This window comes from Chionomys nivalis, chromosome 3 (assembly GCF_950005125.1).
Source record: "Chionomys nivalis chromosome 3, mChiNiv1.1, whole genome shotgun sequence".
In the NCBI taxonomy this organism is placed as follows: domain Eukaryota; kingdom Metazoa; phylum Chordata; class Mammalia; order Rodentia; family Cricetidae; genus Chionomys; species Chionomys nivalis.
In genome coordinates this window covers 125183338-125197838 of record NC_080088.1, presented here as the reverse complement: position 1 = coordinate 125197838, position 14501 = coordinate 125183338, and the positions used below count along the sequence as shown (strand labels likewise).

Sequence of the window (14501 nt, the reverse complement as noted above, 5' to 3'; positions counted from 1 at the left end):
CGACTAAAATATGGGACTGGGTGTGTATGTGACTCAGTGGTACAGTTCTCAAGTGTGAATTTAGTAGATGCAACCTCATGTCCTTGTGTCAAATGGCTGAAGAGTTCTGCAAACCTAGACTCCCCTTCTGGCCTCAAGGTCATCTTCAGAGCCACCTAAGAACCTGCAGGCTTTTACGGCACAAATATAGTTAAAAGCAACAGAGGCTGAGGGAAGGGAAGAAAAGCGCTAGTAGGGCGTCAGTGGGCTGGAGACATCTGAGTGGCAGTTCACGTAAGGAAAGGACTCATTGCAATCACAGCCAGCCGTATCTGAAGCCCAGGCAGATACCAGTGAGGCCGCCTTCTTATCCTCTCCACGTCCAATCCTCCAGAGCTCTCAAATGGACACAAGCTCTGGCTTAGCAAGGAGGTCAACTTACACTTCCGAACATACCCGTGCCTTCTCTCAGAGGCCAGCGACTTCACCAAAGCACCTGCTTTCCAGTTGTCCACGGGCTTCTACCAGTCCCATTATATTGTCTTGACTGTAACCAAACAGCAAACCATCTGCAAGTACACCTTCCTTATGGTCTTCCACAAAATGATTTTGCATTTATAACAAAACTCAATATTATTTTTAATACACATAATTTTGTGGCAAAAGATACACTGTGGGTAAATTCACCAAGTAAAGTCATCGCTTATATATTTTCCTCAGGCCCTTAAACCACACATAGCTCCCTACCACCTCCATGCTCTTCTCTGTTGGAAAGAGGTACTGACTCTTCTCTCTGAATAGGCTAAAGGGTGGGGTTTTGTTTCCCAGCACCGTAAAGTTTTAATCCTCAGAGCACAAAAGAGATGACATGATTTACAGTAGGTAGGCTCAGGGGGTATGGCTGAAAGAAAGATATGGAAGGAATTTTTTTGTTTGTTTGTTTTGGAAGGAATTTTTTTGAACAAAACACACAAGCGCCTGAAAAAGACAACAGCTACTCCAACCACCTCCAGCCTAGCCCAGGGTTACAAAACAAAGGGAGGCTCTTACCCAGATTGGAAGATGCACGGCCCTCTGCAGCCCGGTCCTTGAGGTCCTCAGCAATACCCAGCTGCTGCTCATGGTACTGTTTGGCTCTCTCCAAGTCCTGCATGCACCTGGCAGCGTGGCCCAAGCCAGCATAGGCCCGCATCTCAATGGACTTCTCCATCAGCTCCTGTGCCAGCTCCAGCACACAGTTGTGGTAGGACATGGCCTTGTCAAAGTTCCTCCGGTAGTGGTAGGCACTGCCCAGGTTGCTGTAGGCACGGGCCTCTTCCCGCTTGCTCCCCAGGTCCTTGGCTATCCGCAGGTGCTGTTCATGGCACTGCACAGCATTTTCAAAGTCGCCCATGGCGATGTACACGGCTCCCATGTTGCCGAGTTCTCGGGCTTCAGAAAGTTCATCTTTGGACTGTTTGGCAAGAAGAACGCACTGTTTGTGACTGGCCAGAGCATTGGGATAGTCTCCAATGGCTGTGTACACATGGCCTAGACTGCTCAGGGCTGATGAAGCTGCCTGGAGAGGAAGGACAAGGCAGGGAAGTGAGAAAACAACAGATAATGGTTTTGGTTTGTTTCAGCAGATAAAATGAGAGTTGTCTGGAATGATCTTCCAGCGGTGTTTCTGTCAGGAGACCACAGGCCCATTAGTACTGGCAAAAAGCACACCCCACAGCAAGTCACTAACAGAAGACAATGGTCATGTAAGTAGGGGTGTGCTGGAGCTGATCTCACAGAAACAGGTGGTGTTCCATGTAGTTTTCATCTGGAGACTTACTGGAATTCCAACAGTCCCTGTTAGTACCCACTAGCTTCTGTGATGGAAGAGAATATCGAAGAATGCCCAAATCTCATGACAAGCACAGGGCGCTGGTGGACAGCAGCAGGCGCTGTTCCCTGAGCATAAGATGCTACGAGACCCACACGTGGTTCTGTGCCTCGAGCAACTCTGTGCCCCTGTGCATCTCTCTCCTGAAGCCAATGAGGGGGATACTTTCCACCATGACTTATAACAGGGGCAGGATCCCCTGTTCTCTTATCCTGCTCCCTCAAGTGACTTGTGGTCTATACCAGGATCAGAACCAAAGAAGAACTCTGGGTGGGGCCCAGCTAACACCTCCAAACTGGACAGTCCCCACTGGACTGGCCATGCTCCTCCGGCTCATATGGAGCTCCAGTTTTCCTTTACCTCTGGAGTCTCTGAGTGCAGCCTCTCAGCACAGAGAAGGGCTACCTGCCAGGACCCAACACACGTACACCAGTCATCTCTATCAAATCTGTCTGTCTTCAAGGTCTTGATGGGACTGGTGGCATAGTGTGGCAGTAGACACTTGCCAATAGCACACACAAGCATGGAAAAAATAATAAAGATTAAAATTGAGAGGTCTCAGTGAAAATGACTCTGTGCCAGTACAGGACTACACAGAGGTACAAAACAAACAGAAAAACAAAGCATCAAAGGAGCAGCCACACGCTTTCCAGCCCCCTACCAAGTGCATACAGTCTCAGACTCCAGTGTTCGTTTTTAAAGACCTTTGTGTAAGAATATAAAAGGGAAGTTGTGCTAGGCTGTCCCTTCCCTTTATTCTGAAACTTGAAAGCTTGCCTCCCTTCTTCTTCTTCATTACACGTCAGCGGCCATTTGGCATGTGGCCCCGTTCTTCATGCTGCTTCCACCTCCATGACATGAGCATGTGACCCTGGGAGAACAAAGGGAACTCTTGCTCCCAGGGGTTTCCAGCTCGGGAGCACCAATGAGGCAGTGCTGTGCCTTCCTTTCTCAGATGTATTCTTTTGGGCCTTTCCGGGGGCTTTCATTGATATCTCATAGATAGGAGTGATGTGCTTTCCCTGTTTGCTTTGGGAAGTAGCAGTTTTTGCTAAAGTGGCTGAGCCCATCTGCACAGTGTTTCTGAGGGGTATGCTTGCAAGGCAAACTTCATTAAGTTGCTTTTATCAACACACATGTTTCTACAAAAATATTTAGAAATCAGAGAGGAAATAAACACCTATAAATTTGCTTTTTTGGATCTTGGCTGAATAGTGAGATAGATACAACTCTAGGGATATTATGATGCTGTATCAGTCACCCTGGCCGAGGCAGCAATGACGTCACAAGGCAACATGCCACTAAGACAGTGTTGGTTTCAGGCCCACTCTGAGCCTCATGGGGACAGAAGGTGGGGTGCCAGGTTGGTCTACTATACCACTGAATCATGATTAATAAAAACTCAGAAAGAGAAATTGAAGGTCAGGAAAGTAAAACAGCCATCCATTGACTCTTACCTCTACGTCAGTCTGAAATCGCGATCCTGCCTTCAGGAATTCTCAGAATGAGACTGTGTCTGAGAGCTGTCTCCTCCCGTTTTATAATCCTCTCTGGGATTAAAGGCATGCACCACTATTGCCTGGTTTCTATGACAAACTAGTGTGGCTACTGGGATTAAAGGTGTGAATCATTGCTGCCTGGCCTGTAAGGCTGGCCAGTGGGGCTGTTTCGCTCTCTGATCTTCAGGCAAGCTTTATTTATTAAAATACAAATGAAATGCCACTTCATACCATGGCTCTCCATTGCTCGAACCCCACCAGCACTCACTCTCACAATCTTTTCTTCATTTGCCGTAGGTCTTGGCCTCAGTGTCTTTCCTCTCCATGTGGTACTTTCCCCTCCTGCCCTCTGTGCAGCTTCTTTGCCATCTAAACCTCACATGGGAGGCCACAGTCCAGACTACAACCTGATGTCCTTTTGGTAGGACACACAGGCCCTTCTCTGGGAAGCCAGGCAGCTAAGGACCAGCTCTTACCCCTGGGAGCTTCAGCTATTTGGGTGCCTGGGATGTGCAACAACTGAACAATGTGGAGCCTTGGTTTCCAGACAGCCATTTCTTCCTCACACAGCAACAAGCCAGGAGCTGAGTGTTTCAAACGTAGCCCCGAGCCCCTGTCAAATGTGTAAGCCATAAATAATTTACTAGCTAGCTTCACTAGCAGATCTGGTTGGAGGCAATGAGCCTTCAAACAGTGTTGCAAACAGATTTATAAGACTCGGGCAGGCACAGCACCTCAGGTCTCACTGTGCCTGGAAACTTCTGGTTTATGACAACTCCAAATGACAGTTCAGAGAGCTTGTGCTTCTGAGTCTTCACTTCTCCAAATGGCAGGAAGAGACAGGAGCTGCCTCACTGAAGCTCTGTGAGTGTGAGACCATGCACCTCCCTCCCAGGGTGTGTGGAGAAGACGGGGGCATCAGCCCTTTCCTGCTATCCTCCCCTTAGCTCTGCAGAGGCAGACTCTTGGAGGCAGCATCCTGCCCCTCACATCTCTGGAAGAACTGTGTAATGACAGAGTATGCATCATGGCTTCTGAAGCTGGCACAGCTCAGCGCAGGACCAGATGGGACAGGGTTGAACAGCAGATCATTTCACTTCTGTACTTATAAAATGGTGCTAATAACAACACTGTCCACACGTGGCATTCACTAGGACAATGCCTGATAGCACCACAGTAAAGGTGCAGTGCTCTGTAAACTCAGCAAAGGTGCGTGCGTGCTGAGGACCTCAAGCCACGTGAGCTGGGCTCTTACCAGGCAGCCACTAAAAGCAGTCGCTGAAAACACCAGTGATCATGACTGAACATCTGTATTCCTATCAGTTTCACAGGAAAATAAAACCTAGTGTTCTACCACCCCTGGGTGAATAACATGTGACGGCATTTATCAGCTAAGTGTGTTTGAATTATCCACTTGTCTTTGTTCGGACTCCTGAAGAAGATGCGAAGGTCCCCTGTCGACTGGGAACCCCAGGCCTGCTGCACACAGACCCTATGTTTGCACTGAGGTTCATGCTGCCTTTGTATATTGATCTTGCTGAGGTTTCTGTGCCAGAAAAGCAGCAGCTGCTTCCCACAGGAGACACATCTGGGAACATCTGTACTGAACACTAAAATGCACACAGAAAGCATCACTAGCAAACTATCAGGGCAGAAGAATACAATGGTTCTCTCTTTCTACAAAGATAGAAATGAGACCTTTTCTTGTCAAAGCACAGCTCCCAACTGTAAGCTGAGGCACTGGGGCCGGTCACCCCACCATCCCGCCAAGCTTCATGAGGCCTGAGCTAGAGGCAGAAATTACTTCACACATCAACCCATTTTCAAGGGCTTTGAGTCTGAGAGATGAAATAAGACTTAAACCAGAACCAGAACCAGACTGACGACGACACGACCATTAAACAAGGCTCGAGGACGTGCACCTCTTCCTCCTGTCAGGCATGCGTTTCCCTTACTGAGGGGTTATACTTTACACTGGTACCTAAGGAATATTCTGTATGATTGTCAATTGATTAATTGTATGTACTCTGGCAAATGGAGATTGTATTTGCAGCTAGTAGCAGAAATATTGATTTTCCCTCTTACTACCCAAATCCACGTGTATGATGTATTCCCTGCCTGCTCAGTGCCCCTAAACTCTGGGTCCTTCCTTAAATACCCTCAGCCCAGCCAAGGAACACAGAAACATGGACAGGCTCTGGGTTCAGGCATAGAGAGAGATGTGCACGTCGGACTGAGAGGCACTGTGCACTAAAGTGCACCGATGGGCCTGGGGTCCTCCCCTGTAAGCGCTTGGACAGCCCAGGTAAGGGCCTGGCACTAGAAGATTCTTACACTTGTACATATCTTAGTTTCTCTTCCTGCTGCAGCAGACTTAAGTTTCATCATTTCAGAAACATGGTGAAGACAATCAGGAAACAACACACAAAATTCTGTCACCACAACTAAAAAGACAGCAGAAGCAACTCCATCTTCTCACAGTCTACAACCTCCCAAATCACATTCCTGTGATTCCAGCACTTAGGTGGCTGGAAAAGGAGAATTAAAAGCTTGAATTTGCCAGAATCCACACAGCAAGATCTTACCTTCAAACAAAACAACACAGCCAAAAGATTTTAGTTAATGGCTAAAATGTGGCATTTATGAGGCAGTATGAGGTGTTCGTCTGTCAAGCTACACAGACGAAACTGGAGAGGTATGCACTGGTGGAAGAGGCCAGCCTGAAATGGCTCCTTTCTGCGTCCATTCAGGACAGGCAAGCTTCAGAGTGAAGATGTCCCAAGGGCCTGTGAGTGGGGCATTACCAGGTGGAGCACAGGGATTTTAGGGCACTGAAGGAGTTCTGCATGATACAATAGCAGATATGTAACATTTACATTTATAGCACAGAATGAATCCACTGCAAATGTCAACTTCAATCAACAATCTATCAACCGCGGCTCACGGCTTGTGATACACACCATGCAGGTGCCGGCGAAGGTCAAGCAGGTGGGAGGCAGCTGTGAGAGCTCGATTTCCCCATCTTCACTCTGGAACAAGGCCTTTAGTCGAAAGATTATTTATACATAAATTAGAGCTCCCCTTGTGGGGAGAGGTGGGTGGGTAATTCAGGAAGCAAACGGCCCACACAAGGCAGGATGCTGATGTGCGAGCTGAGCCTAGGGAAGCAGGTGGGATGAGTCTGTACCCAGTGTGGACAATCCCAGGCTTTTCCCAAATACAACTTCCTCTTATCATCGTGTCAAATGGGGCATGTGATGTAGTGACATCCCTAAAGGTACTAACTAATAACGTTGCAGGGAAGGGCCACACACAGCAACTCCAGCCGGCACTGGGTACATTCAAGCTCTACATGGATGGCCAGTAGCGACTGCAGGGGCATTCATACTGCCATACACAGGAGGGGGAGCGGGAAAGATAAAGACGATAACGCTAACTGAAACAGCACCTGACTGTGGTTGGTACAGTGTTGGTACTGACAGAGGGCAGTCTTCTCTCCTTCCCTACTGTGTGAAGCTAATAGGAGGTGGCTGTGCACTCAGCCTCAGCTGATCAAGGTGATTGTTTCCTGGGAAACAGGAGGCATGTGTGAGAGAAGAGCACATGTCACCACATCCTTCCCTCTGTTGCTATGCCGGTTCCATCTAAATGATCCGCGTGTGTCACCGAGTGTGTACAAGAGCCCTGGCTGATCTGTAATGAACACAGAGTGGGCACAAGCAATAAAGCTCCGCTTTAAGCCACTGGGATTCTGGAATTGGTTGTTATTACCACGTAATCCACCAATCCTGACTGATATTCCACTGAGCAAAAATTAGTAACTTAACTCTCCAGCAGACATCCTCCTGAGAGTCAACTATGAAAGCGGCCTGGTTATGTGCCAGTCACAGAAGCTTCTACAATGAAACCTTAGTCCGTTCTATAAGAAAACCATATTTGAGAAGAACTGGCCCCTAAATCAGTATTAGTTAATCTCGATAGCCCTGAGAGTTTCAGGTGCAAAGGTCAACCTGGCTTCCCCAAGTCACAGAGCATCAATCCTTAGGGAGAATCAATAGCTATCCAGATATGAGCCCAGAGAAACTGCAGAGTGAGTCTCATTCTTCTGGGGCGTGTCTTGAACGCCATGCACATCCCGGGCTCCTGGAATGCTCACTCAGTGCTCACAGAGACACTTGGACAAACACTACAGGCATCTTCTCACTCCGCCAACGCCCATGACAACACCCAACAACAGCTCCATGGCAAAAACACCATTCAGAATTCAGTGCTTCTGCAAACAGCTGCTGTGGCTTCGTTCTAAAGAAAGTATCAACCTGGCAATACCACACTTACGTCTTTGCCTGTGCCGCCAGGAAGCTTACGGTCAGACCATATTCTTCCCTGTTCGCAGCCAGACGTAATCTAAGAGTGAGTGACACTGCCCTGGCTTCGGCCTCTGAGTCGACTCTGACCCCTCCTTAAGCCTGATGGATCCTCTCACACCCTTCCTGCTTCTGCACGTGCTTCTTGGATGAAAGTAGACAAATCAATGAAGTACAAACAAAAGAAGTTAAAATCTGAGGGAAACACTTCCTAGATGGGGTTCCGAAGAACTGTGAGCAAACCGCCACAGGGAGAGGAACTTAACTGCACCACAGAAAAGGGGAGGCATTTCCGTGTCGCCCACGCTCTGTGACTGGTGTCAGGTGTATTCACAGTCACTCCAACCAGAATGCCTGGACTCTAAACCTCAGCCTGAAGGAATATTACACAATTACTATATAAACAGCACACCTTTCGAGTGTGATACAATAGTTGGTTTGAGTCTATATTCTGGGCTTCCAGAGTCATTAGTAACAGTTACAGGTTCTCCATGGTAACCCAGCAGCCAGAGGACTTTCATAAAAATTATTTTTATCCAAATTATATTAGGGTTGAAAGAATAATATAATGTCATAAAGATCTATTACCTAGGCATAAGAACTTCTATCGCAGGTGATGAATTATTTATAATGGCGGGCACTATACGGCAATGTTTTCAAACGGAGGATTTGTAAATGTCCTTTGCAGATGCAAATGAACAGATTAATAAGGAAACAAGCTTTCTGGTGTGAGAAGCCAGGATGACAGATTAGCTATTAAGAGCAATTTATAGGTCATAAGATACGAAAGCTGGCAAGAAACACTGCCACTGTCGGCTCAAGAAATAGTAAAACTGCATCTGGTTTCCCAGGGGTTTCCTGTTGGACATTTTAATTACACCAGAAAACTGCCAGAATTTATAATGGTTTCATTTTTAGAAAACCTGATGCGCTGTGTAAACTTGATATAAAACAACATCATTGATGGTGTATGCCATCAGTGCCAGCCACAATGCAGCCACGAGAGCCAACAACTTCTAAATGGCAGAGAGAAACCTCTAGTGTCTCCTCGGTATTGCCGAGGGTTTCTCCTGCTTCTTTTGCACCCTAGTGGTCAGGCTACAGCCTAGTAGGACCTCACAACCACTACTCTCTGTAGCTTTTCAGTCACAGTGATCACCAAAGTAGACACCTGGAGCTGCAGCGATGGCTGGAGAAGAGTTACAAGGTAAAGCACCAGAAGATAGCCTTGTCTCAGAGGCGCTTCCCATGACAGAGCTCACCCTACCATGAGGCTGTTTTAGTTCCATTCCATCACTGCCAGACACCCTGCATTTACAGTCATTTCAGTGACTATAAAACCCTGCTCTGAAGGGGTTGGAATGCAACAGATCACCTCAGAAGGCAGCATTTACACTAAACCATAAAACCTGGGTTTAGCAGGATGGGATATAAGGAGGAATGTGGAGGAAACCAGATGGAAAAACACGAGTACAAGAGTGTCCCAGAAAGGGGCAGCTTGTGTGCAGACGCGAGAAGATAACAAGAGACCTTTAAGTTGCATAGGAAAAGGACCTACAGGGATCCGGAAAGATGTTTTGGAAATAAACAACTGAGAACTTCTGCTTCCACTGGTGAAGGAATGTTTCCATACCCTCCAACTACAAGGGCCATGATGTAATGGTTGCTGAGGCCCTCTGAAACACACAGCTTCTGATGTTCAGGAGCAAAGACATACAATCTCAGTTCTCTGTGTGCTCACTCACTCCAGCAGATTTTCCCCTTCCCCTATGGGGAACAATGATTCCAAACCAAGATTTCAGTGCAAGAGACAAGAGGGAAGGAAAGCTGAAGGAGGCTTTATATTTATGCACTACCCAGGCTTTTGGCTTCATGTGTCACCAAACCACCTAACCCTTCGAGGTTGAACAAGGGATTTCAATGACTAAAGGTACAGACATTGAAGTATGTACCTCTGTGGTCCCAGCTATTTGGGAGATTGATGTAGCGTTGCTTGAATTCAGGAGTTCAAGAACAACTTGGGCAGTGTATTAAGATTCCCATCTCAAAATAAACCACAGTGAAGTACCACTGTTCTGGTGGAATTTTCCTATCAGAGATGCCATGTAGCCGCCAAAGGAGACAGTTGCCAGGGAACCTTACTGGTAAACCACAAGCCCCTTGTGGGAAAATACAAAATAATAGAAATGGGTTAATTTAACATGTGAGAGTTAGTTAAAAAGAAGCCTAAGCTAGTAGGCCAAGCAGTGTTGTAAATAATATAGTTTCTGTGTGATTATTTGGGTCTGGGTGGCTGGGAACAAAGGAGCAATCTCTGAAAACAAAATGGTGCACCAACATGGGCCAACTACATCCACATAAAAACTGAGAGAGCTTGGGAAAGAATTCTAGACACAAAAGAACAGAGTTAAGTACAGCTTCTTGGTAGCCACATCTTTTTTCAGACAGACTCTCTTTGCTGAGGCATGGCTCCTTTAAGAGGCTTTCTGGGTCAGAATAAGCAGAAAAAAAAATGCATGGCTTCTTTGAGATCGGCTTCCTGGTTTGTGCTTTCAGAATAAACTCTGGCTCTTTCAGGAGGTCCTGCACTTAAATGGGGTCTGTGAGCAGCACGTTACAAACTGTTTAATGGTGCAATATAGACCCGCTGAGTCCCTGGAGCTGGGCAGCGTGCAAAGCTTGAAGAGGCAGTAAACATGCCTCCACCATGTTGAACTGGACAGAACAAACAGGCAGTGCCATGAGGTTGGTTCTAGTCACACCCGCTTAACATTTAAAGAAAAAAAGTGCTCCTCATCAAAAAATGATGCAATAAAGACAGATTCAGATAAAAAAAAAAAAAGACCTCTAAATGGGTCACACTGTTGGATAAATGTACATAAACTTGGGAGAGAGAATAAAAAGAGTATAGGCAGTTAAAAAGACAAAGTCTTTAAAGAGACAGAATACAGACATTCATAGATTAAAGAAAAATAATCCACGTGAAAATGGAAAATACACAGAGAGTCTGAATTATGTCTATTATTGTGTTTTCTTTGAATTTTTTTGACTGTGAATGAGCTAAGTACAGAAAGACATTTTATTGTATGGCTGCTAAGCTAAACAAACATATATTTTAAGGGTATTTTGATTTCAAAATTTGGGTCTAAGAATATGTTGCTTTGGAAAAGAGGTTCTGCTTTGGTTTCCACAGAGGATAGAAAGCTATGGCTTCTAACCAAACAAGACCCCTCGAAGCAATGGCCCTGGTGATCCAACACCCATAACAGTGTCAGGATTTCTGACTGAGATGGACCTACCACACAGGATACCCCATGAAAGGCCTGATTAACAGCACCCCAATCAGCAGGAAGTAGTCTAGAGAACAACATCAAAATTCCCTAAATGACTGTTTATAAATGTTTGTTTACATTTAAAGGGGAATATGCTATAGAGGTGAATACTTTGCATTGGTATGGATCTTGATTTATGGACAAAAATTTTAAATCAATTTTGTTATATGTATAGTTCTGCTCTTGATTAAGGTACTGTGTTTGTGCAGGTCATTTAAAAATGTAAAGTATAATTAAGAAATACAGGTTAATAGATAGTCACTATAATAGTTAAGCTTATAGTCATGTTAGGTAGGCTTGCTAGATGTACAGAGATATATTTCAGATGGATAGGTATTCTTCAAACCTTTCAAAGACAAACAGATTATGGCATTTAAAATGTTTTAAGAACTTAGGACTTTTCATGACAATGAGACACATCTGCTCCTGGCAGCACCAATCTACTTCAAGAGGATGATGGGCATTGAAGAGGCTCCTTATGGAGTTTGCTAGCCATCTGGCAAGAAACTGCTCTTGCCTGGACTGTTTGATGGTATGTTGTATGAAATAGACATGCAGGACCCACAGAAAAATGACTGATGAACTTGCCTAAAGGTGAGACAGTTCTTCAGGGTTCCTGTTTCATGAAAGAGTCTGCCAGGCATTCTGCAGGACACAGAAGAAAGTGACTGATAAAGTGTCAATAGAGGTGAAAGAGTCTTTCAAATTTCCTGCTTCATGGAAAAGTCTGCCAGAGACTATGGACCTGTAGGCTGAAGATGGATGCCCCAACGTTGCAGAAGAACTTTGGGTGACTGTCTAGGCAACAAGATGTCTCTGTCAATTCTAGAGTTTGGGAAGTTGTTTACAATGTACTTCCTGTTTACTTAGGTAATGTCATATCCTTTTGGAGTCTTTGATGGAGTTGAAGAACAGATAGTTATACTTTTCCCTGGTTATAATAATATATAGATTAGATATAAAACTTTAGACTCGCTGGGCGGTGGTGGCGCACGCCTTTAATCCCAGCACTTGGGAGGCAGAGGCAGGCGGATCTCTGTGAGAAAAAAAAAAAAACTTTAGACTCACAAATACAGAATAAATGGTAGAGTATTTCCTTAATCTGCCAAATATAAAATGGACTAAATATTGTAACTATAATTTTTTCTTGGTAACTGTTTTGTTACATGTAATTTTACTATGGTAAAGTTAAAACCTTCCTTTTTATTTGAATAGAAAAGGGGAAATGGTGTGGGAAGTCCTTCTGTACATGTGTTGCTTTTATTGGTTAATGAATAAAGCTGCTTTGGCCTGTGGGAGGGCAGAATAGAGCTAGGTGGGAAAACTAAACTGAATGCTGGGAGAAATAAGGTGGAGTCTAGAGAGATGCCATATAGCTGCCAAAGGAGACAGATGCCAGAGAACCTTACCGGTAAACAATGAGCCTCGTGGTAAAATACAAAATAATAGAAATGGGTTAATTTAAGATGTGAGAGTTAGTTAATAAGAAATCTAAGCTAATAGGCCAAGCAGTGTTGTAATTAATATAGTTTTTGTGTGATTATTTTGGGTCTGGGCAGCTGGGAACAAATGAGCAGTCTCTGACTACAAACACTTGCCAAGAGAATCTTTCAGTGTCCTTGAATATGAGCAGAGGTTCAGCATCTTGGGTGAGGGTCAGTTTTATTAACCAGGGAAGGACCAGGATCAGTGCCAGTTCTCTAGTCCCAGAAAATGCCTTCTCCAAGCCACTCACCCCATGTCTCCATGGCTTCACTGACTCTGCTGTAACTGCACAAGAAGCAGATCTGAATATATTCCTCCAGTAACCAGTCCCAAGCTCATCATGACCAATTTCTCATCATTGGCTCTGCATACAGCAGCACCCTATATTTAGTTAGCAGTCTCCACATGCTCAGGATCCCAGACCAGCCTGAAATTAGAACTACATTAGTTTTTATTTAGTTATTTTTGTTTCAATGCCAATTATTTATATACCAAGTCTATCTAGAGTTAATTTCTGTCTATTTTATTCTTAATGATAGATTTAAATATTTTAAAAATAATGTGGCAATATTAACAAATTAAGTTTGAAATATTAATATTTCAAATGGATTGTTTCATTCTCTGAAATCCTCAGTGCTATTCAGTATCAAACGCAAAGGTAAGCTTGGACAATTTTAATCAAACTTTTTAAACAACCGCTAATTTTATCAGTTCAGTCACCGAGGGTGGAGAGGAATCAGTGGGTTCCAGTCTTGCATCTGCAGGACACATTCTCCTACGAAGCTCACTCTATTTCCTTACATACGAGATGGGAAAATGACAGCTACTTCATCAGACAAGGATGACCACACATTTAAAGGTCTTGAAATGCAGGGTATATTCAATTACTGTGAACTGTTTTTATATGCACTAAACACTAAGACACTGAGAAAATTAACAAATTCTATTGTCATATATATACATATATACTAATTTAATACCAGTCTGTGCCATCCTCCCCTCCTTCATTACGTCAATTGAGAAATTTGAAAGCATCAGATCCTTGGTGTGACACTTGTCAGCATTGCTTTGGCACACAAATTATTTGGTATACAGTGCATATATTCAGTTTTTGAAATCTCTGAAGAAATAAGATGCTGTACAAAGGTCTAAAAATTGAACATATATATGTTTAATAAAAATCAAAATTTTAATTTAGATTTTAAACTTGTTTTATTTTAGCTTATAAAATAGTACAATGGCATTAAACAGGTTATATTTATTTGATAAATTTTCTACCATTAAAAAATGTCTCCTTTTTTTTTCTAAGGCAGGGTCTCACTCTGTAGACCCGGCTGACCTGAAAATGACTAGTATTTTTAGTTTAACATAGTAAAAAAAAAGGGGGGGTTATGACAAAGAAGCCTCCCATAAGACAGAATGGGACAAGGCATCTAAGCCATGAAGTCTGAATCTGCATGAGGTGTACAAAGACACCACTGCATCCTCCATGGTAAGGAAGCCATGGTCGGTTCCATTGCACCAGCGACCTCCAACTCAATTCTCAAGCAGATCTGCACTCCCCGTGGCTAGAAGCAGCACCCTGTCTGCATGGCACTCACGGTTCCTCATTACCCTTCTTGCTCCTCTACCTGCTGCTCCTCACCCACTCGGCTGTATGCCTGTTAAATCTTTGAAATCTACTCCCTTCGGCCTTTGTGCACATGAGCATGACATCATCAGAGTGACAACAACAGCATTGCTGGTGTTAATGCAGTCACAGACACTATTCCTTTGCTTGTGCTAGCACCCGAGTAGCAGAGCCTGAGAATATGAGCATGGATTTCTGGGTCTGTTGTGAACCACCAACCACGGGCTATGCAGACTACACTTCACAAATCAGGGATGCCATCAATTACAAGAACTCTTCAATGTGCAGCATGAAAGGAAGAGGGTGCTGCTAACAAGCACAGTGGCCTCCTCACTGAATAAG

At 44.5% G+C, this 14501-nt stretch overlaps 1 protein-coding gene across 3 annotated transcripts in view; it reads right to left on the bottom strand.

Moving 5' to 3' along the window:
• Positions 1-14501, bottom strand: part of Ttc28 (tetratricopeptide repeat domain 28) — a 477926-nt gene that overhangs the window by 120045 nt on the left and 343380 nt on the right. For all 3 annotated transcript variants that reach the window (XM_057763932.1, XM_057763933.1, XM_057763934.1), the window contains one exon: positions 1030-1537. In XM_057763932.1, coding sequence (XP_057619915.1) covers positions 1030-1537 — 508 coding nt within the window. The remainder of the gene's footprint in view (positions 1-1029; positions 1538-14501) is intronic.